Below are 25264 nucleotides of genomic sequence, written 5' to 3'. Positions count from 1 at the left end.
ACCATGTACCCTAGAGACAGACTGCCTGGGTTGCAATTTACCAGTTATTAACTTTGTGACTTGAACAAGATACTTAAATTCTATGTGACTTTGCTTCTTCATCTGTAAAGTGAAGCTGATGATAATACTTTTGAGAATTAAATGCGTTCATTAATGTTTGGAATCACACCTGGCACATAGAGATCAAGGATAGCTTCTTTCCATTCTTTTTTAAACTGACAAATAAAATTGTATATATGTATGGTATACAACATAATGTTTTGAAATATGTGCACATTGTGGAATGGCTAAATCAAGCTAATTAACGTCTGCATTACCTCACATACATATCATTTTTGTGGTAAGAACACTTAAAATCTACTTTCAGCAATTTTTAGAAATTTCTGTTGCAGCTGGGCGCGGTGGCTCACACCTGTAATCCCAGCACTTTGGGAGGCTGAGGCAGGCAAATCACAAGGTCAGGAGTTCGAGACCAGCCTGGCCAACATGGCGAAACCCCATCTCTACTAAAAATACAAAAAAATAGCTGGAGGTAGTGACGGGCTCCTGTAATCTCAGCTACTTGGGAGGCTGAGGCAGGAGAATAGCTTGAACCTGGGATGTGGAGGTTGCAGTGAGCCGAGAGCACTCCACTGCACTCCAGCCTGGGCAACAGAGCGAGACTCCATCTCAAAAAAAAAAAAAAAAAGAAATTTCTGTTGCAAATACATTATTATTAGCTATAGTCACCATTACAATAGATATCTTCAACTTATTCTTCCTAGCTAATTAAAATTTTGTATCCTTTAACCAACATCTCTCCAATCACTTTCCATTCCCCTCGCAAGCCTCTGGTAACCACAATTCTATTCTGCTTCGATAAATTCAACCTTTTTATTACACAAATAAGTAAGATTATGTGGTATTTGTCTTTTTGTGCCTGGCTTATTTCACTTGACATAATGTCCTCCAGACTCAATTGTGTTGTCACAAATGGTAGGATTTCTTCCTTTTATAAGACTGAATAGTATTTTATTGTGTTTATATGCCATGTTTTCTTTATCCATTCATCTAAGGATGGGTACTTAGATTGATTCCATATCTTGGTTATTGTGAATAGTGCTGCAATAAACATGGGAGTGCAGATATCTCTTTAACATACTGATTTCATTTTCTTTGGATATATGCCCAATAGTGAGACTGCTGGATCATACAGTAGTTCTATTTTTGGTGTTTTGAGAAACCTCCCTACTGTTTTCCATAATGGCTGCACATTATGGAATTTACGTTCTTGCCAGCAGTGTGGAAGAGTTCCCTTCTCTTCACCTTCTCAATAATGGTTGTTATCTTTTGTCTTTTTGATAATAGCCAACCTAATAGGTTGTGAGGTGATATCTAATGGTGGTCTTAATTTGCACGTTCCTGATAATTAATGATGTTGGGCATTTTTTATATACTTCTTGGCCATTTTTATGCCTTCATTTGAGAAACGGCTATTCAGTTCCTTGGCCTATTTTTTAATCAGCTTATTTGGGTGTTTTTGGTATGTGAGCTTCTTAAACATTTTGAATGTTAACCCCTTATCAGATGTAGAGTTTGCAAATATTTCCTCCCATTCCATAGGCTTTCTCTTCACTCTGTTTGTTTCTTTTGCTGTGCAGAAGTTTTTTAGTTTAATATAGTACCATTTGTCTATTTTTGCTTTTGTTGCCTGTGCTTTTGGGGTCATATCCAAAAATTCCTTGCTCACAAGAGACAAAAAGCTTTCTCCTGGGTACTATGTTCACTCTTTGGGTGGCAGGATCAATAGATGTGCAAACCACAGCATCACACAATTGTTTTTTCTACAAACTTGGACATGTATACCATGAACCTAATTTTTTTAATGGTCTCAACAGGGTATGTAACATTGCAAAATTATTATGATGATGACATTTCACCTCGGTATAAAAAGAAATGTCTGTTGAAAATAAACCCCTTTTCAGAAAGAAAGAAAGAGAGAGAGGGAGGGAGGGAGGAAGGAAGGAAGGAAGGAAGGAAGGAACTTCTTGCCCAGACCAATGTCATGGTAATTTTCCCCCATGTTTTTTTCTATTTGTTTTACACTTCTTTCACCTTTTTATGACCGGTGCTTAGCCCAGTACCTGGCACATCAGGACTCAATAAACACTTCCTGAATGAGCAAATTCTATGGTTTAAAATTGTAGTTTAACATAATAAGTGACATATCCTAGAACCCCACCGCTCTCATGTGAAGGAACAAAGACGTCAAGAAAATGGGCTTTACTAGACTCAAGAGTTTGTGTTCTGCTCCCCCTGCAGCCCCTATCAGTGTGTGTCTCTCACAGCACAGAAGTACAAAGCGGAGTCGCTCACAAGGGCAGATGGTTTCTTCAGGTGGAAGGAGGTTTGGCTCTTGTTAAATTCAGCTTCAAAGCCATAGCTGCCTTTAACCAGGTTGTCCCCTGTGATGTATTTCAGAAGGAACTGGAGGCCTTCATTGGGGTATTGAATATACCAAAAAAGATAAGGGTTTCCAGAGACTGAATAGGTGCATTTCACAGTCAGAGGATTCCCTTCAGCGACCGTGACCTCATCTTCCGGCTGAGCCACTGACTGAGCTCTCAGCCCACCTGTAAATTAATCCATGCTGCATCAGTGAAGCTGCTGGAGAGCATGTAAGTGGATCACGCGAGTGGAAAATGGGAAGGGGATATTACTCACTCAATGTGAAGAGCATCGCAAGCGTCCAGAGGCGTGCAGAGGCCATGGCTCCAGCTAAGCTCACGGCGGGCAGGGTGGGGGGATCCTTTCCAGCCCACCTCTGCTGGAGATATGGCCCCACCCCAGAGAGTGGGCTCTTGAAGACGAACCAGCACCCCTGTGTCAGCACAGGGCTTTTAGAAATGGCCCTTCCTCAGGGCACTGGTGCTTCCCGGCACCGGTGTCTTCTCTCTGTGGAGCACAATTTTGGTCCAGCTCCTCAAAGCTCTGTGAAGAGCAAGACTGCCGCTCGCTCCGCCTATGCCCGGGACAGACCTTACACTGCATCGCCCCCTAGAGCCCACACGTAGGACCAGCGACTTTATTGTCAAGCAGCTGGTGCTTCCTGGCCTTATCCCTGGGCCAACCTTTGTATGGTTACACGCTCCATGAGGGACGTAGGGAGGAAATTAGGAGTTCAAAGCAGAAGAAATAGAAGTTTGTGAATCAAAGTGGAAAAGATTCAGGCTGAGTGGATCAAGCTGTAAATGATTTGTGCTCTCTTAAGATAATGTAGAGACAGAAAGAAGGGAAATAGGATGGGAAAATGCACAGAAAAAGAAAGGAAAATATAGCTTTGCATCAAGAGGGAGAGAAAAATTTAAAATGAGAGATAAGAAAAAGCAAAATAAGAGAAAAGAGTAAGGCAAGAGAAGATAAATGACAAGCGAAAACAGGAGCCTTGCTCTTCTCGTTAGAAGTAATTCAGAGCTGGCTTCTGTGTAAACCTCTTTGACCAAAAATAACTCAGAATTTTCTCCACGTTGGGCCTATTAGGAGCCCATCCCATAATGATCTTTAGGGCAAAAAGAAACTTGAACCTTCTCTTCAAACATTTTTAGAGCGAGGAAAGTAAGAATAGGTGTTATAAATATTTTTGGAGCATTTGTCATATTAAACAGTAGATATAAAACAAAAAATGAAACTCTGAGAAGGGGTTGCAAAATAGGTACTTTCCACATGCAGAGGCTACTTAAAACAGACTTCAAATGAAGTACATATTAGTAAAAAATGTATGGTTAACTAAACTTGATGTATTATGATGGGGAAAAGGGGTTCATTGGAAAGGGACGCATGCTAAAGTTTTATACTAAAAAAAGGCCACAATAGCAACAGAGTGATTCTTTGACAAATTTTTATTTTAATGTAAAAAGCATGTATCAATATGAAGAAGTTGTTCCTCTGATTTGCCTTCTGTTTCTTTTGAATAGTGTCCAAATAATGTTCACTATATATTCTGAGGAAAGGATGAAATATCTCTTTGCTCTGAATCAGAAAAAAAGTGGAACATAATTCTTTCTAAAAGCTTTGCTAAAGATCTCATATTTAATAATTGAAAACTTAGCCATATAATAATGTTTTTCTTTGGAATTGGTAAGCTGTCTTTAAACAATAATCTTCAAGTTCCAGAGAGACTTGTCATAAATGGAAACATATAGTGAATTTCTTCTCTTTTGTCTCTCTCTGCCTCAAGCCTAAAATGAGTGTTAGTGTTGTCTTTTTGAGGGTCCTGGCAATCGCCTTGAGAAAATCATTGAAAAAAACCTTAACAAAAAGAATATTTTTAAGTGTATGTGCAAAATTTAGGGAAAACTACAAGGGAAGGTGAAGCACCTGGGACTAATAACAGCCAGAAGATTTCACCACTCCTAGGCCCAAAGGGACGGGAGAAGATGAAATTACCCTAATCTCAGGACACCTGTAACTAATCACAGGCCAAAGGAGACATGACTCTTTAGAGTCTAAATACCTCTTCTTGAACATATTCTGGGTAGACCCAACAGGAGCTGTGGACTTCAGTAGAGGAAAGAAAGGATCCTAAAATGCAAATATCTTGACCACTCTCTCCTGCTAATACCTCCCACTGGGGTAAACCCAACCAGATGCAAATGGACATGGGAGGCCGGTCCACACAACACGTAGAAGTCAGCCTCCTGGGGTACAGAGCAGGATATAATAGACCTGAAGAGGAATGTGGAGAAATGTCCAGCCCTCTGACGCTGGAGTTTATTGCTGCCCTACAAATGCATATATGGGCATAGCTATACTGCATTTTGACCAACATAAAAAGGCAAATAAAATAAGTTTAACTAAAACAGTAGTCTAATATAGACTTTAGTACAGAGCAGGATAGAATAGACCTGAAGAGGAAAACAGAGACTGTCCAGCCTCCTGACACTGGAGTTTATTGCTGCCCTACAAATGCATATATGGGCATAGCTATACTGCATTTTGATCAACATAAAAAAGCAAATAAAATAAGTTTAACTAAAACAGTAGTCTAGTATAGACTTTAGTGCCTTGATTATTTTTCCAATCACTACTTCCTCTGACCTCTATAGATACAGCACACAAGATTATGCCTAGATCGCGCAAGTGGCTGAGATATTGTTTGCCTTCATCCATTTAATAATTAATGCCAAGAGCCTCAAGTGAACTAAATATTTAGGAGACTGATATTTTTAATTTTGTGCTAGAAATCGTTGATTGTTTAGTGGTTTCCCCCTAAAAGATACTTATGGAAGGAACTAACCATATTTATTAATTAAGCATGTTCAGCTATAGAAAGAGGAAAGTTTTCCTCTGAGTTTATGTCATGGTTAGAAATGGGTAGTCATTTGCAATGACAGAACTGTTGCAGAATCCTTAATCATCTTCTTCTTAATCTTCTTCTTCTTGTTGTTCTTCTTCTCTTCTTCTTCATCTTCCTTTTCTCCTTCTCCTCCTCCTCCTCGTTCTTCTTCTTCTTCCTCAAAACTAGGACAGTTTAATCTTCGTGTTTGCTTCCAGTTAAAGAACTGCCTTTTAACTGCTCAGCAGATAGAGAAGGATTCAGGGACCTCCGCATAATGCACTGCACACAAAGTAACCAGCAGCACCCAAAGAATTCCAAGGGCCTAGACTGAAATTTCAAATTTGAACAACATAGCCTCAGTAGCTCTTCAGCTTATCTGCTTTGATTTATGAGATTAATTAAGAAATTATTCATCAAATGCCGCTGTGAGCATAACATTAAACCCTTTACATTCCTTGTCACCTTTATTCTTCCTAAGATGCCCCATTTTAGAGATGAGGAGACCACAGTTGAGGAAAATTGAATAATTTGCTCATCATCCTTAAGAAAAAGAACAAAGATTTTTAACCCATATTTTACTGACTTCAAAGGCATATTCCATTAAATCATACAGGGAGAATATCAATTTTGGTAATTTACTTTCTATTAAAGACAATATAATATTGGAAAGCAGCTTCCTTATCATAATAAGATTACACAATCAAGCTTGAATAAGTTAAATAGAACTTTAGAGGTCATATTGTCCATTGAGTGCATTATACCAAATGCTGATCCCACATGTATGTGCCACTGAACCAAAACAACCCCTGGATAATTAATTCTAAATCACCAACACTCAAAGATCATCCACCTTCTCCTGCACCTCTTGCTCACTGCTATGCTGGTACAGGTTTATGTACAGAAAGTTTAATGAAAACTTGACTCTTTCTTACCAATTTGCCATATGCACCCAGTCTGGACCACCTTTTAGCTATTCTGTCCAACTCTCCGATTTCTATTGAAAGAACCATGACATTAGACTGATACTCCAGATGCCTCACCAAGGCTGCCTACTGCCTTTCCCAAGAAACTACTTGCAAACATCAGAACTCTTAGCTTGTCACGGTGGCACATGCCTATAGTCACAGCTACTTGGGAGGCTGAGACAGGGCGGGGGTGGGGGCAGGATCCCTTGAGACCAGGAATTCAAGGCAAGCCTGAGCAACATAACAACACCTTGTTTCTTTAAAAAAAAAAAATCAGAACTCTGTAAATATCATTGATTTCGCAAGAGACAAGAAATGGCTCATGTAAACTAATGACAAAGCCCTTTGCAAATATTAGACTATGAAATGTACGTTATATTTATTTTAGAAGTATCAAAGAAAAATCAGCACAAAATAAAGTTGTTAGAACAAAGAAAGAAATCAGTGTTTTTTCCATGAAACTGATAACATATACAGTCCAACTAAGCAAATCATACTTCACATAAGTTAGGGAACTCTCAAAAGAAAGATGGGGGCAAATCTGTAATTTGAACTTCTGCCCTCCTACCTCCAAATAAAGGAGATCAAGAATCAGTGGCCATCCATGTCTCAGTGGAATGATAAGATTTGTGTAGTGTCTCTGGGTTTAATATATTTACCTTGCCTCACCTTGATCAAGTTTCCTCCTTCTTTCCTTGTAGTTTAAAATAGGTCAAACCACATCTGAAGTGTTTCATTAAGTTCTAAGAATTCTATATTAAGAGAAATACAAGCCAACTGGAAACGGTTTAAAATGTACAACAAAGAGGGAAATCAAAATTGTAGCATATATATATAGATATAGATATATATATATATATATAATGCTTAGGAAACTTACAAATATTTAATATGGAAAAAAACTACTCAGTGGAAATGTTGTATCTGGTTCAAAATGTGTAAAGGAGAGATGTGAACTGTTTTAGATTCCCAAAGGTGTAGAAGGCACAGGAACACAGATGTTTCCTCCACATAAAGAATAATTGCTTTTCAACTCACAGCTACCTGGAGTTTGAATGGACAGTATGGGAGCAGCAAGAACCCTCCTGCAAGAAGCTGTTGTGAAGATATTGGCAATTCTCTTGATGTGATGCTGTTGAGAAAATCAAGCATCCCCATGGGCAGATGGTCTAGATTGTTTTTAGAACTTCTCCTGAGATTCACGCATTTTTATTTTTAGTTTAGTGTCTTTCTGTTGTAGAGAAGCTCTGAGGATGGGTGTTTTGTTTTGTTTTGTTTTATGGGACAGGAATAAAGAAAAAAAAACATGTGATTGGCAAATTATAGGCACCCAATAAATAACTGTCAGATGATTGGGACTTTAAATAAGTACACAGAGCTAGCAGAAATCCATGTAATGAGAGGCCACTTATATGCAATGTTCTAAGAGCTGTTTCCCTTCATTCATCACAAATGGTTGTCCTTCGCAGAGAGGGTTCCTCATCCAGGAATCTACTTAAGAACTGCCTTGGCATTCTGACAATTCCAGGAGAAAACCCTGTGAATCTGTGGATCCTCACACATCACTTTTCAGTACCTGTTAAATGTAAGATACCATTTGCATTGAGAAATAAACAGAGGAACAAGACATAATCCTTGCCCTCAAGAAACTTACCATCCATTTTGGTAGATGAACACTTAGGGGAAGAACTGTTAACTATCTGAAGTAAAATGTGCAAGAATTATATCAATAGAAAAATCATTACAGATATTTCTTGCAAATGAGAGAAGAGTTTCATAAAGTTTAAGAAATTTAGCCAACTAGTTAAAGACCAAGTTAGTCTAGTTAGTTCATCTTGTAGAAGGGACACGGATGTGCTACAAAATATGATCCCCCTGCATGCAAGAAGAAAATCATAACATTTAGTATTATATTTATCTCAAACTTTCCTAATTTCTATTTTTGTTTGTTACACACACGATCATAATCTATGAGCATATAAACATGCGCATGTTGGAGGAGTAACATACTTTACTGATAATAGCACACAGTCAAACACTTTGGGGATCATTATACTATAGCAGCACAAACAAGGGAGAGAGTCCTCAGCTGAGGAAGTTATAGAGGTTGGGCTAGAATCTGAATAAAGGGAGAACGAGGGCATTTCAGGCAGAGAAAATAATCTGATACAACTCATACAGGAGATAATGCCAACAGGTCTTCAAGGCTAGAGAATAAACTCATTTGGTGACCCAAAGGGATAGGGGATGTAGCAGCAGAAAGTAAAGCAGAAAAGTTTCATTGGGTTCATAATATGACAGCTTTACTAAGCAGAGGGTACCTCTATTTAGATTTACTGTTTTTGTTTTTGTTTCTTTCTTATATATAAAATTAAAAAGCCTGAAGGATTTTATTTATGGAATAACAAAATCAGGGATACATTTTGAGATAATCTGGTAAAAGAATGTAGAACAGCAGGAGAGAAAATGGCTATAGAAGATTATCTATGGAAAAATTCAGTTAAATACTGTAACAAAGATCATGCAAAAGATGTCACAGATGAATTTGTGAGAGTTTATGTGTAGTTTTTAAATCTTCTATTTTATTGTTCAGGTGTTCAAAAATGAGTCCAAAAGGAATACTATTCATCCCTGAGAGTCCTATTGGCAGTGTCTTCCCCTTATGTGGTTTAAGACAGTTTTATCCCTTTTACCAAAATCATCATCATTTCATACATTTCCAAGAAAGCAAAGTTTTAAATCACCTGTAAGTATAATTTCAATACACAAAAGTAGATGCTCAAGGAGGGAAAAAAAACTTTATTTTTCGTAGCTATATTTAATTTCTATTTAAAGATATATTCTACCAGGTATCAGAAACCAAATCTCAGTCAGAGCAGAGTTTTCCTACCTTTTCCTGAAATTATGCCTAATTTCTAGGCAATTTATGTAGTTCCAAGGTATCATAGGGAAAATAAATGTAAACTGGACCTTGAGATCATTATCTATCTACACAAGCATCTGCAAAATATTTTCATTCACATCTGACTTTCAATCTCCCCACACAGTTTATTGCTGGGTTCTGGTCCCAACTATATCCATGCTATCTCAAACCTCTGAAAAATACTACATTTTGTATATCTTCTCCCTGTGCCTCTTCACATTGTCTTCCCTCTGTGCATGTCTGTCTATGTGTTCAGATCTCCCTTTTTTATAAGGACACCAGTCATTATTGGCTTAAGCTTCATCCTATTCACTTCACTTTAATTTTATCACCACTATAAAGATTCTATTTCCAAATAAGTTTGCATTCTGAGGTACTGAGGGCTAGGACTTACTCATGTCACCTACTCAAAAAAAATATCCTTTTGGGGGGCAAGGGGCAGGGAACACAATTCAACCCATAACACTAATCCTTGGAAGAAAATGAAAGCAACATAGCCTTCCAAATACCCTCCATTCTCTGTGGCGCCATGATTTTCAGAAGGTACAGAAGATTACCATAGGTGGTTTTCATGGCCCCGTCAAAAAAAAAAAAATAGCAGTGAAATCAGAGGACGTAGGACACAGTAGCAAGGCATGGCAAGCCTTTCAGATTTCTCATGGAGCCAGTGACAGACACAGATACCTTTCGATTTATATATATGAACTCCCAGGATTGGGAGTAAAAACAAAATTTATTCTCCTGTGGATGTTTCTGTCCTTGTCACCACTTAACTGGGAGTTTCATAATGTTACACGTTTAAGAGTGGGACTTCATGGCTGCTCTCTTCGTTGTAAGAAAAATGCATCAACTGCATTTTCCTCTTATTTCACTCTCTTTTTCCATTTTCCCCTTTGGATAATAATGCCTTTAGTGTTCTCCATGTGAGCTGGAAAAAATCTGGTAGAAGACTAGTTGTTGACAGTTTGAATTAAGAATCAAAACACCAGAGTAAAAGGTAGGGTTTTCAATATAACACATGTACAGACTCCTCTGTGAACTGGAGAGAACTTCCTAATACAACCAAAGGGAATTTTCTGTCATTGGTCTCTCTTGCCAAAGCAATGAGGTCACACCCGTGTTCATGATTTATTGAGCCACTACAGGGCACACAGAACTGCGCAGGACAACCTGAAAGAAGGATCACATATGCTTCCTCTTCTCAAGAATTTCATTTGGTTAAAAACTAAGATTAGGCCAGGCGTGGTGGCTCACGCCTGTAATTCCAACACTGTGGGAGGCTGAGGCAGGCAGATCACTTGAGGTCAGGAATTCGAGACCAGCCTGGCCAACGTGGTTAAACCCCATCTCTACTAAAAATACAAATTAGCTGGGCATGGTGGCACGTGCCTGTAATCCCAGCTACTTGGGAGGCTGAGGCAGGAGAATCGCTTCAAGCCAGGAGGCAGAGGTTGCAGTGAGCCCAGATTGTGCCACTGCCCTCCAGCCTAGGCAACAAGAGTGAGACTCCATCTTAGAAAAAATAAATAAATAAAATTTAAAAAATAAGATTAACACACTTTTAAGCAAGCAACAACCCAAAGTATAATATGCCTAAAGAAGTAATACAATTCGGGTTCGGGGTTTCCTGGTGGGCGTCAGGGGCAAGCAACAGAGTGGCGGCCGCTACGGCCCTGGAACGGGGCCATGGAGAAGCTGCGGCGAGTCCTGAGCGGCCAGGACGACGAGGAGCAGGGCCTGACCGCGCAGGTCCTGGATGGCTCATCCCTTAGTTTCAACACCAGATTGAAATGGTTTGCCATCTGCTTCGTATGTAGCATTTTCTTTTCTATTCTTGGAACTGGATTACTGTGGCTTCCGGGCGGCATAAAGCTTTCTGCAGTGTTTTATACCTTCGGCAATCTTGCTGCGTTAGCCAGTACATGCTTTTTAATGGGACCAGTGAAGCAACTGAAGAAAATGTTTGAAACAACAAGATTGCTTGCAACAATTATTATGCTCTTGTGTTTCATATTTACCCTGTGTGCTGCTCTTTGGTGGCATAAGAAGGGACTGGCTGTGTTATTCTGCATATTGCAGTTCTTGTCAATGACCTGGTATAGCCTGTCGTACATCCCATATGCAAGGGATGCAGTTATTAAATGCTGTTCTTCTCTCCTAAGTTGAAAATCAGAAACTCATGGAAAAGAGCACTTGAATGTTGATACTCTATGTTTGGTGAAGTTTGCTTTTCCCCGTAAAATACTCCAGGAACAACTGACTTGACAGTTGAAGACCGTTTTATACTAAGTCTCATTTTGTATACTGGTAAAAACTACATGCTTGATTAAACCATTAAATGCTTGTAACTTAAAAAATAAAAAAAAAAGAAGTAATACAAGCACAAGCATACCAATTTACACTTATATCCAATGGAAATATTTGGGTGTTATTAAAAATTTGCATGTAAGAATCAATCTTATGACATTTTGGCAAAGTTTCATGACAATTGATATTACTAAAATGCCTTTTTTCTTCTGTCATCAGCAATCTGCTCTTCACTTTTTTTCTTTTATTTTTTTTAACAAGGTCTCACTTTGATGCCCTGGCTGGAGTGCAGCGGTGCCATCTTGGCTCACTGCAACCTCTGCCACCTGGGCTCAAAACATCCTCCCTCCTCAGCCTCCCAAGTAGCTGGGACCACAGTTGCACACCACTCCTAGCTAATTTTTGGTATTTTGAGTACAGACCAGGCTGGTGTCAAACTCCTGAGCTCAAGTAATCCACCTGCCTTAGCCTCTCAAAGTGCTGGGATTATAGGCATGATCCACCGCACCTGGCCACTTTTATTTTTAATTGAGACGGGTTTTGCTGTTACCCAGGCTGGAGTGCAATGGTGCCCTCCTGGCTCACTGCAGCCTTAACCTCCCTGGCTCAAGAGATCCTCCCACCTTAGCCTCCCAAGTAGCTGGGACTACAGGCGCATGCCAACACGCCAGGCTAATTTCTTCTATTTTTTGTAGAGACAGGGTCTCACTATGTTGACGAGGCTGGTCTTGAACTCCTGGGCTCAAGGGATCCTCTCACCTCAGCCTCCCAAATGTTGGGATTACAGGTTTAAGCCATCGTGCCCATCTTTCCCTTCACTTTTTATTCCAAATGCCAACATTTGCTGAAAGTCTACTGTGTAAGCAAGCAATAGCACGTACGGTTCACTTCCTGAAGCCGTTCTCTGTTGCTAAAATTCTACCTAAGAGGAAGTAGAGGATAGTGGTTAAAGCCTCAAGACCTGGTAATATGGTTTGGCTGTGTGTCCCCATCCAAATCTCACCTTGAATTGTAATAATCCCCACATGTTGTGGGAGGGACCTGGTGGGAGGTAATTGAATCATGGAGATGGCTTCCTGCATGCTGTTCTCATGACAGTGAATGAGTTCTCATGAGATCTTATGGTTTTATACGTGTCTGGCACTTCCCCTGCTGGCACTTCTCCTTCCTGCTTCCCTGTGAAGAAGGTGCCTTTCTTCCCCTTTGCCTTCCGTCATGATTGTAAGTTTCCTGAGACCTTCCCAGCCATGCAGAACTGTGAGTCAGTTAAACCTCTTTTCTTTTATAAATTACCCAGTCTTGGGTATTTCTTTATTGCAGCGTGAGAATGGACTAATACACCTGGGGTCCAAAATCTGAAATTCCCAGATCAAACCTGGCTGAGCAAAACAATCACCAGCAGAGCTTTATGGAAAATATAGACTTCTGGGTCCCACCCCTGCAAACCCTGATTGAGTTTATCTAGAATATGGCCCTTCAAGAAAACAAATCCAATTTTCACGAAACTTCCAATCTAGGAGGATAAAATATATTAAGAATCACTGAGCTACCCTAAGGCATTCGTCTCTAAAGTGGGAGGGACACATCTGGGGTGGGAGGACCAAGCTAATTAACAGGAGTGTGGGAAGAATGGATTGCAATGGGTATACATACTTCCATTTGCATTTGTTTTTAGTTTAAATATTATGAAGGAGATTCAGTTTGACTAATATTTCATATACTCACTGACTGGCACCCTCAACGGGACTGTATGCTAGATTATAAGCAAAGTATCCTGAGGCATGGATTGAGGTTCCAAATGCAGGGCTGTAGGTAGCAGCCACTCATTCATTCAGTCCTTTCTCACTTGTAACATTATCCAATGTTAACTAAACCACCCTTTACAAATTGACATGTTTTGAAAATATTGCTGCAAAAAGACTGAAGCTAGCAGATAGTATTTAAAAGGTAAGCACAGACAGCAATAAGAAAATGAAAGAGTTGACTGGCCCTGGTGGCTCACACCTGTAATCCCAGTGCTTTGGGAGGTCAAGGCAGGAGGATCACTGGAGGCCAGGAGTTCAAGGCCGCAGCGAGCTATGATCATGCCACTGCACTCCAGCCTGTCTGAATTTTTAAAAAAGAAAAGAAAATGGAAGAGTTGACATGCCTCTTAATACTATCACAAGTTCATCATCAGCCGTTTTATGAGGGAAAAACAAAAATAATCTAATCAGATATCAAGAAAAAGAGTCAAAAGTGTTTCAGATATCAAGAAGACTATTTGAAATAATCACCCTTTAAAAGCATATTTTCTGGTCCAGGTGCTTTGGCTCACACCTGTATTCCCAACACTTTTGGAAGCCAAAGCAGGAGGATCACTTGAAGCCAGGAGTTTGAGACCAGTCTGGACGACACAGAAAGAACTCATGTCTACAAAAAGGAGGAAAATTCACTGGGCATGGTGGCACATGCCTATAGTCTTACCTACTCAGATGGCTGAGTCCCAGCTACCCTTGAGCCCTGGAGTTCAAGGTTACAATGAGCTGTGATCATGCCATCACACTCCAACTTGTGTGACAGAGAAAGACCGTGTCTCAAAAAAAAATTAAAAGCATATTTTTATAGACATTTGTTAATATATAGTATGTCTGGACTCAATTTTTTTTTCCTAATAGCAGTACCAAATGAAAAAGCTTGGGTAACACTGAATTAAGGAAGAAAAAGTTATTGCTCGTCTCTGTTTTGCCTCCTGAAAAGGCTGTGATCTCTGTTTCTGTTCAGCTCTTCATGGGTTCCCTGCCTGTGTGTCCTCCACAGCACAGTAGTAAACAGCAGCATCTGCCTCCCGCACCTGGAGGATGAGCAGCGATGAAGAGAACCGTTCATAGGTCATGTTGTATCGTCCCTGCTGAGAAGGCTTTGAGCCTTTAACAAGGAGTCTTGGTGCATATCCCGGGAAGTGAAAGTACCAGAAGAAGTTGTAAGCATTGGACACAGAGTGATTACAGAAGATTTCCACCACAGCTCCCTCCGAAGATGCCACTGTGGAAGGCTGAAACACTTGGTCCTTGCTTTCTGCAACTAAAGAAAACAAAGAGAGCTGTCACTTTAATGGTACTATTTGGCTTGGTGATTGCCCCTTAGGTACAGTGAATATTAGATCTGACTTCTCTGTTTTTCAATTAAAAATGAGTCCAAATTTTAAAACAATTTCATACACTTTTACAAAACCAAATAGTGAAGGAGCCTACTCACCCTTCCAGAGAGAGTTGAGGAGAAGCCCCAGCCACACTGCCCCCAGAGTGCTCTGCAAAGCCATGGCCAAAATGCAGTTGGTCTCACCAGAATGCTTATTTAAGACCACCTGTTTTGCATTTTTTTCTTTGTGCCAGTGACATCATCAGCCAGAATCTACCACCTTTAGAACGGTTGCTACAGTTGTGAGGCTGCTTAGTAATGACGTCACTGTGCTTTGTTCTGAGAAATTAATCTTAAAAGGGAATGCATCCTTTATAAGGTCACTGTGGTTGTGCAAATTTAGTATTCAAGGAGCTTCCTTTCTTCTCTAAGGGTATTAGAAGGAATCACATAATTAATGGGGCACTGCTTCATCACACAAATTAAAGTGGTATATCCACACAAAAAGTATGCTAAATCCCATCACATATGACATGATGACTTGCTAATGTGTTTAAAATAATTCGCGTGAAATATTAGTAGCTGCAGTAGATGAGAAATGAATTTTTTAAGGTACAAAAGTTACTGTGTAAATATACTGATAAAAATTTGACTCCTTGCATTCAAGGTGATCTTTGGAACAAATACTGAAAAACAAAATATCAGTTGTAATTTTTCTGTAAACAAAAGAAACAAAAACTGCATTTGGAGATAATCTCTTTTGGTATGGTACCTATCCTCATTTTGCAACCTGACACTGTTATTGTTATTAATATAGGGCTTACTACAAAGTTCTGTCTCCAGCTTTTATTATACTCTACAGGTTTCCTTGGGATTTTACTTGAAAAAGAAGACGAAACACAGTTTGTAGCAATTCAGTGTTTATTCAGTAAGGTTTTTAATGTAACCTCCGCCACCTAGTGGACTACATGGGAACTCATGAAAAATAATTTCTCCATGCACCCTCTAAGACAAGTGTTCACAGCTTCTCATATCTTCAAGAGATTTCATGTCCTTTGCTTTTGTTCAAATTCTTCATCCTTATTCAATTTCCATAGGAATATGAAGGCTATCCAGAGGAAATAACTTCCTTTTGGAAAAGCCTTCTGAATACTAAAAGATGTTCTTCATTCAGGTGAGTGGCTATTAAACACATACTTTCATGGAGTAACACACTTTTTCCATCTTCAGATGGTTGCTTTATGCATTCCCTTTCCTTTCTTTAATACTCTTCTAGGTGAGAGGAAATCTGTTTCTTTCCTAATCTTTTCTCTTTTCTTAATGAGAGAGTCCTTAATAATGATAAGATGAGCAGGGAGCGGTGGCTCAGGCCTGTAATCCCAGCACTTTGGGAGGCCAAGGTGAGTGGATCACCTGAGGTCAGGAGTTTGAGACCAGCCTGGCCAACATGGTGAAACCCCATCTCTACTAAAAATATATAAATTACCTGGGCATGGTGGCAGGCTCCTGTGATCCCAGCTACTCAGGAGGCTGAAGCAGGAGAATCATTTGAACCCAGGAGGCAGAGGTTGCAGTGAACCGAGATCGTGCCACTTCACTCCAACCTGGGCAACAGAGCAAGACTCCGTCTAAAAATAAAAAAAAAAAAAAGATAAGATGATCATTTAGGTCCAACAGAAATCTTTTATTTATATTTATGACCTCAAAAATCTTCCAAATAAAATACAGAATTCAAAAATGCCTCTAAAATGAGGATAGAAAAATCAAAGGGATGGGATATTTAGTGGAAGGACTAAGATCGCTACTATGATTAATTTGAGCTCTGAAATTTCTGACAACCAAAACACAGAGGGGAACTCAAAAGGAGTACAATTTTACAAGTAAGCTGATTAAGGCTTCAAGCAGCTTCTTACTGAAGCCAAGTAGTACAGAGCTACAGATAACTTAAAACTCTTTTTAGATACTGGTTATGTACTTTTGGTTCAAACTAACTACTGCACAGTATTTCAGCATGCACCACACTTACTTAGGCAATCCCCTAGTGATGGAATTATAGGCTGCCTGTAACTCCTGCAAACACAGCAATTAACATTTTTTTTTACATTTCACCTATTAACTATGTGAGAATTTCTCTAGGGTATGTCCCCAGCAAGGATTGTTCAATCATAGTACATACACATACTCAATTTCACTACGGTAATGATTGAAAGTAGCTACAGCCACTTACACTTCTAATATGGTCCCAGTCTATTAGCTTTGTCTATGGTGTCCTTTTTTTTAATGGAAATCCTTAATTTTGAAGTAATCAACATTATCATTTTTTTTCACCTTATTGGGCTTTAGGGATTTTGATTTAGAAATCATTCTTCACCCCAAAGCCACAAATACATTTTCCCACACTGTGTTTATTATCTTTATAGATTTGTCTTTTACATTTAGGTTTTAATTCATCTAAAATTTACATCTGTAGAAGACCCAACTACTTTATTTTTCTCCACAGAGCAGGACAGCTTTAATAGCACAATCTACTAAATAATCCACCATTCCCTACAGATTTGTGGCATCATCATTTTCATATTAGAGTTACCTATGAACTTGATTCACAAAGTTACCTATTGAACTTCCTGAGTTTTATATTCATCTTGTTGTTTCTTTCTGCAATACTACTATACTATTTTTACTATCTTAGCTTTAGCAAGATCCTCTTTTTGTCAGTCAAATATTCAGATGTAATTTAATAAAATCTACTCAGCTAATTTAAGTAGGAAAGAAAGACAATAAGATATATTAAGTAGATCACAGACTCTCCAGCAGAGATAGGCAGTGAGAATTCAATGCCCTACAGCCAAAAACAATGTTTAAACACAGCACAGGGAATTCTCTAATCAATCAAATCTCACACTACTCACCCTAACACTACAAATTCACTCAAGCAACAACAAGAACACTCACTACTGAATATACGAAGCCCTTAGTTTGCTGCCCAGAAAGTGCTAAGCATAGTCCCTACTGTATTAGCTATTCTTTCATTGCTATAAAGAAATACCTGAGACTGGATAACTTATAAAGAAAAGAGGTTTGACTTGCTCACAGTTCTGCAGGCTTTACAGGAAGTATGGTGTTGGCATCTGATCAGCTTCTGGGGAGGCCTCAGGAAGCTTACAGTCATGGTAGAAGGCAAAGGAGCAGCATGCATGTAACATGGCAAAAGAAGGAGCAAATTGGGGGTGGAGCATGTCACACACTTTTAAATGACCAGACCTCACAAGAACTCATTATCACAAAGACAGCACTAAGCCATGAAAGATCTGCCCCCATGATCCAAACACATCCCATCAGGCCCCACCTCCAGTGCTGGGGATTAAATTTCAACATTTGAGTGGGGAAAAATATCCAAATGATATCATCTGATGTATACACTAAAGAATATATCTGCAAACATACTACTGGAGGAAAATAACAAAGAGTAGCACTGATAGTGGCTATCCCTGTCTTGCTTCTGACCAAAAAGAGAATGCAGCTGCAATGTTTCCATTATTGAAGCTTCCTTTGTAGTCTAATACATGCCCAATTTTTTAGAATGTCCATTATTGCTGGAAAAGAGTGTGTATGTTTACAAAGTTCCTTTTGAACATATTACAATCCACTTCCATCTCTAAAACTCTGTCTCTACAGGGGGCTCAAAATCAGTATGAGGAGACAAGTGGAGAACAGATGGCATGCCTTCCTCCTCCAACATTTTCTCATCTCTTCACCTTAGCTTCTTTACTCATCCAAATTTTCTCTCCTCTCTCCAAGTTACAAGAGAAATAGGTCTCATCTATGAGAGGAGAGAAATTAATTCAGGTGGAGAGAGACAAAGAAAGAAATAAGGAGGATGGAGATCTTGGTGGTTTCACAAGCAGCAGCCAGCCCAAATGTCATTGGAGAGCTTGAAAAGACATTTTGAAATGATCTATATCCAACTTACCTAGGACTTAAATATAATATTTATAACAAGATATAATTCTAATTCATTTGAATTCCTCCAAAGTTCTAAGAGAACTTCACTGGTTTAGGACAGTGATTAGAGAAGAAAATAACACCAAGCAGGATCAAAGAAGAAAGAATAGGCTTAATATTACAGGGAGAGGGATCTGGGGATAGGGTGGGAGATAAGTAAAGGAAAAAAATGGTAAAACCCCCCAAGATGTCAAAAAGTAACATACAACAAAAATGGGACTTTATCTGCCAATTATTCAAATAGACTCCAATAAAGTCTATTGAAAAATAATAACGCTGTAATTGGATTTTGTGGGAAATGATGAAGAGACTGTGCTCTGTGATGAGGATTGATTGAGGCATGACAGAATAGCATGAGTGAGGTCAGTGAATATAGCAGCATAATGATCAAAAACCACCTCTTCACAAAGGCAATGAAAACACTGGCCAAAAAAATTGTCAAAATAACTTATTCTGTACGAGCACAGTGGCTCATGCCTATAAACCCTGCACTTTGGGAGGCTGAGGCAGGCAGATCACTTGAGGTCAGGAATTTGGGACCAGCCTCGCAACATGGTGAAACCCTGTCTCTACTAAAAATACAAAATTTAGCCAGGCATGGTGGCTCACGCCTGTAATTTCAGCTACTCAGGAGGCTGAGGCATGAGAATCACCTGAACCCAGGAGGTAGAGTTTGCAGTGAGCCGAGATCGTGCCACTGCACTCCAGCCTGGGTGACAGAGTGAGATGCTATCTCAAAAACAATGAATAAATAAATAAATTTCTTTTTCTGAACTCTGGAAATTAACAAAAGACTTGCAATAATTCAAGGAGCATTTACTCACCAAAACTGGCTGTATCTAGATAAGAACAGTGAGCAGCAACTTTGTGGTGTTTTAATTTGTCCTGTTCTCATCTTCTTCTCCCCAGCTCTCCAATAGCCTTGAAAACCAACAGCACTGCCATAATGGTGAGAAACAGCAGCCTTGAAGCTACTAGACAGGGCAAAGCTGGTTTGGAGCTCCCCAAAAACACTATTCTCAAAGAACTGTCATTATCTGACCTGACTGGCACATTCCTGCAACCTCCATTGGCAAGACTTGCCTCTATTTGATCTTATTCAGAACTTGCTCATTGCAAACAACCTTTCTGGAGGGGAGGAGATGGAAAGCAATAAGCACCAATTATTTAACATTGTCACTGCCTGAGGAGATGATAATAGTGGAACAAACAAGAAACTGACCAATACACTTAAAGGAAAAGCTGAATAATGAAATGTCCATAGTGGGCTCTGAAAAGCTCCAACATATTCCTGAAACTCTAGAAAGCCATGCACAAGCACACAGAAGGCTGTATACACACCAAAGGCCACTTGAAGACCTAGGAAAGATCTAAGAAGTACCTAATATCTCACCTAAGACTGACCTTGAAGCTCTGTGAGAGCGAGAAGTGAAGGCTAAGGCAGAGTTGCAAACTGCCAGGCTAAATATTGAAGGTCTAGTGAAACACACGCACAAAGCCCATCAGTGAAGGATAAGAGACCTACTGATTGCAGACATTTAAGGAAATCTCTGTTCAATTATTAGCTGACCATTAAGCTAAACAAGCAGAGATTTTAATGGCCACACATGACAAAGAATACAGGCTTTACAAATGCGTTCAGGAAAGTCAGTAAACAAACTGATAGCAAACACAATAACAAGCAGCAGCAACAAACCCCGAGGGGGTGAGTGACATTTCCAGAGTTGCCATATTATTTAAAATGTTAAATATCTCCCAAAAAATGATAAAATTTTAAAGATAAATAAATAAAATGTTTCAAGGCAAAAGTAAAATAAAATGTCCATATCCAGTTTTCAATGAAAAAAAGACAAAACATGCAAAGAAACAAGAAGATATGGTCTACAGAAAAGTCAAACCAAAAAAGGAAAATTTGAGGAAGCTAGATATTGAAATTATGAGGCAAAGACTTTAAATCAGCTATTTTAAACATGTTCAAAGAACTTTTAAAAAATCATGAATAAGGAACTAAGAGAATATAAGAATTATGTCTCACTAACTATAGAATATCAATGAAGAGATAGAAATTATAACAAAAGAAACAAAGAAAAAATAATAAATTTAAAAGGATTAAAACTATATAATTTTCTCCTACCATAATGAAATTAAATTAAAAGTTAAAAAGGAAATTTGGAAAATTCACAAATATGTGAAAATTAAACAACACACTCCTAAATAAACAATGAATCAAAGAAGAAATCATGAAGGAAGTATGAAAATAATTTGAGATTAAAGGAAACAAAAACACACCCAAAAAATCCATAACAAAACTTGTGATATGCAGCTAAAGCAGTGCTTAAAGGGAAATTTATAAACACCAAATTATAAAAAGAAAAAATATTAAATTAATCATCTGTTTACCTGAAACTAGAAATAAAGGAACAAACTAAACCTAAAGCAAGAAGAAGGAAGGAAATAATAAAGACTAGAGTGGAAATAAATGAAATAGAGATTATAAAAGCAATAGAGAAAAACAAATTAAACCAAAAATGTCTTCTTTGAAAAGATCAAGAAAATTGACAAACTTTTTGTTATGCTAAATTTACCAAGAAAAAAAAAGAGAGAAAATACTGAAATGACTAAAATCAGGAATAGAAACATTACTACCAATTTTGCAGAAATAAAAATGATTATAAGGGAATGCTATGAAGAACAACTTATGCCAACAAATTGGATAACCTAGATGAGAAACACAAATGCCTGGAAAGACACAAACTACCAGAACTGACTCGAAGAAACAGAAAATCCGAACAGATCTATAACAAGATCAAATAAGTAAACAAAAAATATTCCGCAAAGTTAAGTCCAGGCCCAGGAAGCTTCACTAGTGAATTGCATCAAATATTTAAAGAATTAGCCCCAATCCTTCACAAACTCTTACAAAAAATGAAAGAGGAGACAATACTTCCCATTTTGCAATTATAAGGGAACAATGCTTAAAACTTTCATAATATTGCTCAAGCCTAATTTGCCTAATACTTCCCAGACTACATCTTTTTATTCTTCTTTCTTGACTTTTCTCTCTTTTCATAAGAATTCCCTAAGGTTCCATTTTCAGACCTTTAATTTCTGCCCTTTCTCAATCAGTCCTACCTGTATCTTTGGTAGTCATTTCAAAGACAAATTTTAGGGAAGTAGGTGAGCCATTTATTTTTAAATAAATATCTAATCTGACATGGTTTTGCCTATGGTCATGCAGGTGTGCACTGTCCAACCCCAGGAGAACTATTCACATCACAGACCCATAGATTTTAATTTCCTTTACAATTTGTTGGCAAATGGCAGTAAAGCAACTGTATCTCATAAAAATCAGTAAATGCGAACATGCTACAACTAACTGTAACTCACAAAGAATGCTATAATGACCCTAACTCTGACATCCCTAGTGAGTTAGGACTGCAAAGGAAACTGATGAACTCCTAAGAGAAATTTAGTTTTCTTTACTCAAGAGTTTTCTTATTATTAAACAAGTCAAAGTCTAACTGCTTTTCACACAAAACCTGCCTCTGTTTCTGACTTTCAATTTCAGTATTTGTTTCTAACATTCACCTCGAGTTTAAATCAGCTAGCTCTCTCCACCCTGTAATCTATTCTATACAGTAGAGTAAGATTAACCTGCCTCTGAGATATAACAAGTGTCACATTTAAGGGAGTTGAAGTTTGCAGATTGCAAATAGGATGTGATACCACCAGGTGTGCAAAGGTAGCTTAGTATAGCCTCTTGAGCTAACCTGCTTGCTCTAACGGTAAGCCATTTCTACTTTTGCTCCAGGAATCTATTCTGAAGCAACATGTACAAACTCTACGAAAATCTTCTAATCTTCTGTCATTTCATGTTTAGTGTTTCTGAAATTAAAGCAATAATTCTGAGTTCCTTTTTCATCTTTCTTCCAGAATTCACCTCTGAATGCTAAAGTTTCCTCCTGAGCATGACTAGACTGTGTGATTCTCTGCCTCCTAGATATGCTCTGTGTGCATAGCTTGGTTCATTGACCACATTAATTCATTTACATGTTAATCATTTCAAAACCACAACAGTTTTAACAAGGTCCTCTGGGGAAACCCAGCTTCCTTTGTTAACTAATCTTCTTACCACAGAGAAGCATTTAGAGACCAAAGAGTAATCAGTGAGCCTAAGAGTTCTAATGAATCACCAGAGGCATCCCTTGGTCTTATCTATGCTAACGGCATGAGCCAGAGAAACACAGGAGATTAATTCAAAAGTTGCATTTTCCTCTAGGTCTTCTTAAGTCTCTATTGACCTGTAACTTGTCAAAAGTAACCAAACTCTATTCTTCTTGCCTCCAGAACTTGTGTGTGTTTGATTACAAACACTCAACCTCTTGAGTGCCATTCCACCCAGCAGAGCAGAAGCAAATTAGTACCCTGTAACCCTATTCCTGTCTGCACAGCTTCCTTCATCATTAAGAGAAAACACCGTGTGCAAAGAAGACTTTTAATCTAGATTATAGTCACCTTCTTCACCAAGGCCATGTGCGTGGTAGTTAGCCCATACAATTCACTTATTATTTTCATTTCCCACTGAATTGGTCTGTTGTCTTAGGCCCAACTGGAGGTGCAGTGCAAGATAATAAATTATTATCCAAGAAATCTGAAGTTGAAAGAAGTCTCAGAGTTGACCTTTACAGGAGAGAAAGCAAACAGTCCAGAAGGTTACACAACTAATCTAAGATCATAAAGTTTGTGATTAAACAAGATTTACAGCTTGAATCCTAGTCTCCTAGTAAAATGTTTTTCCAAGAGAAATTACAAGTCTCTGTCACCTGAAGACAAGCCTGGAAAAAAGTTAAGGGATTGCTTCAATTAAATTGCAGTTAGAAAAATATGATTCCCTATCATTTCTTCCTCTGAAATTTTGAAATCTCTGATAGTTTCCCTTTCCTCTCCATTCTCATTGCCTTGTTTTTATTAACTCATGCTCCCAATGCTACCATACCCTCCTTGCTTTGGCATCCATCATTCAGTGATTACTATTTCCAGTTTATCCTTCACACCACGACTAAATAATCTTTCTAAAAGGAGATCATGTCACAACTGATTTAATAAATGTAAACTATATAGTCTTAATAATGTCATTGTTCTTCTTAATTACCCATGCTATATTAAGTGAAATGAGGGGTCTAATTAGATTTTTTGCCCCATTTATTCATTTAATAACTTCAAAATACTTGGTTTAAATTTGCCTACTTTATTGATTTATACTCTCCTTTTTATCACATTAGATTCTTAGGCATAGCGACATTTATTTCTGTGCTGTTGTCATTGTTGTTCCACGCATCTTTTAGTTAGTTGCCTATGCTTTACTTTGTTTTGACAACCATGTGCTTATACATTGGAAAAACAAACTGTGGTATAGCCACGCAATGGAATGCTACTCAGGAATAAAGGTGAGTGAACCATTGGTAAAAGACATGACATAAAAGAATCTCAAAATGATTATGCTGAGTAAAAAAAAAAAAAAAAAAATAGACCAAAAGAAGTATATATTGTTCATTTACATAAAATTCTAGAAATTCTGGAAAATTTAAACTAATCTACAGTGACAGAAAGTACATTCATGGTTGCTTGGGAAAGGAAGATGGGGGCAAAAAGAGAAAAACAGGATCACAAGAGGGCACAAGAAAACTTTTGTGATTGATGGTTATGTTAATCAATTTGATTGTGGTGATGGTGTCATAGGTGTATACATATGTCAGAATTTATCAAACTGTGTACTTTAAATATGTTCAATTTATTGCATGACAGCTATACCCTAAAAAGGCCATTATGGTGGAGAAAAAGGCTTTCTGAAATAACCATTATGAGGTCACTGGTGGCCTTCAAGGGAGCAGGTTCAATAAGATAGTAAGTGTGGAAACCCAAGACAAAAAAATTACATAAAATTATGTAATTATTACATAAAAGTACTTGATATAATTTCAATTTTCTTAAATTTATTGAGACTTGTTTTTGTGGCATATCATATGGCCTCTCCTGGAGAATGCTCCATGTGCTGATGAATACAATGTATATTCTGCAGTTGTTGGGTAGAATATTCTGTAAATACCTGTTAAGCTCATTTATTCTAGGATATAGTTTAAATGCATTATTTCTTTGTTGACTTTCTGTCTTGATGACCTGTCTAGTGCTGTCAGTGAAGGACTGAAGTCCCCTGCTCTTATTGTGTTGTTGTCTGTCTCATCTTTTAGGTCTAGTAGTAATTGCTTTATAAATTTGGGAGCTCCAGTGTTAGGTGCATATATATTTAGGATTGTGATATTTTCCTATTGAACAATTCTTTCATCTTTATATAATGTCCCTCTTTGTCTTTTTAACTGCTGTTGCTTTAAAGTCTGTTTTGTTTGATATAAGAATAGCTACTCCTGCTTTAGCATCCATTTGCATGGAATATCTTTTTCCACCCCTTTGCCTTAAGCTTTTGTGAGTCCTTTTGTGTCAGGTGAGTCTCTTGAAGACAGCAGATACTTGGCTGGTGAATTTTTATCCATTCTGCCATTCTGTATCATTTAAGTGGAACACTTAGGCCATTTACATTCAATGTTAGTATTGAGATATAAGGTACTATTCTAG

At 38.2% G+C, this 25264-nt stretch overlaps 1 protein-coding gene and 2 gene segments (V, D, J or C); 1 reads left to right on the top strand and 2 right to left on the bottom strand.

Annotated features, from left to right (window-relative positions):
• Positions 1 to 1339: 1339 nt before the first annotated feature.
• Positions 1340 to 3014, bottom strand: LOC129012908 (T cell receptor alpha variable 3-like). The segment is given in 2 exon segments: positions 1340 to 2612; positions 2704 to 3014. Coding segments are annotated over 2 exon segments (351 nt in total).
• A 7806-nt stretch (positions 3015 to 10820) lies between these two features.
• Positions 10821 to 11371, top strand: LOC129012745 (vesicle transport protein SFT2A-like). The gene has a single exon (XM_054448734.2). The coding sequence runs from the start codon at positions 10892 to 10894 to the stop codon at positions 11369 to 11371; it is 480 nt and encodes a 159-aa protein (XP_054304709.2). The 5' UTR covers positions 10821 to 10891.
• On the bottom strand, positions 11148 to 14816 carry LOC129013219 (T cell receptor alpha variable 2-like). The segment is given in 3 exon segments: positions 11148 to 11553; positions 14310 to 14575; positions 14750 to 14816. Coding segments are annotated over 3 exon segments (393 nt in total).
• Between the last annotated feature and the right edge of the window lie 10448 nt (positions 14817 to 25264).

This window comes from Pongo pygmaeus, chromosome 15, assembly GCF_028885625.2.
Source record: "Pongo pygmaeus isolate AG05252 chromosome 15, NHGRI_mPonPyg2-v2.0_pri, whole genome shotgun sequence".
NCBI classification, from domain to species: Eukaryota; Metazoa; Chordata; class Mammalia; order Primates; family Hominidae; genus Pongo; species Pongo pygmaeus.
The sequence above is the reverse complement of the archived record's forward strand: the minus strand, read 5'-3'. Positions and strand labels throughout refer to the sequence as shown.

Coding starts and splice junctions, on each gene's coding strand:
- LOC129012745 (XM_054448734.2), top strand. CDS start 10,892: ATGGAGAAGCTGCGGCGAGTCCTGAGCGGCCAGGACGACGAGGAGCAG.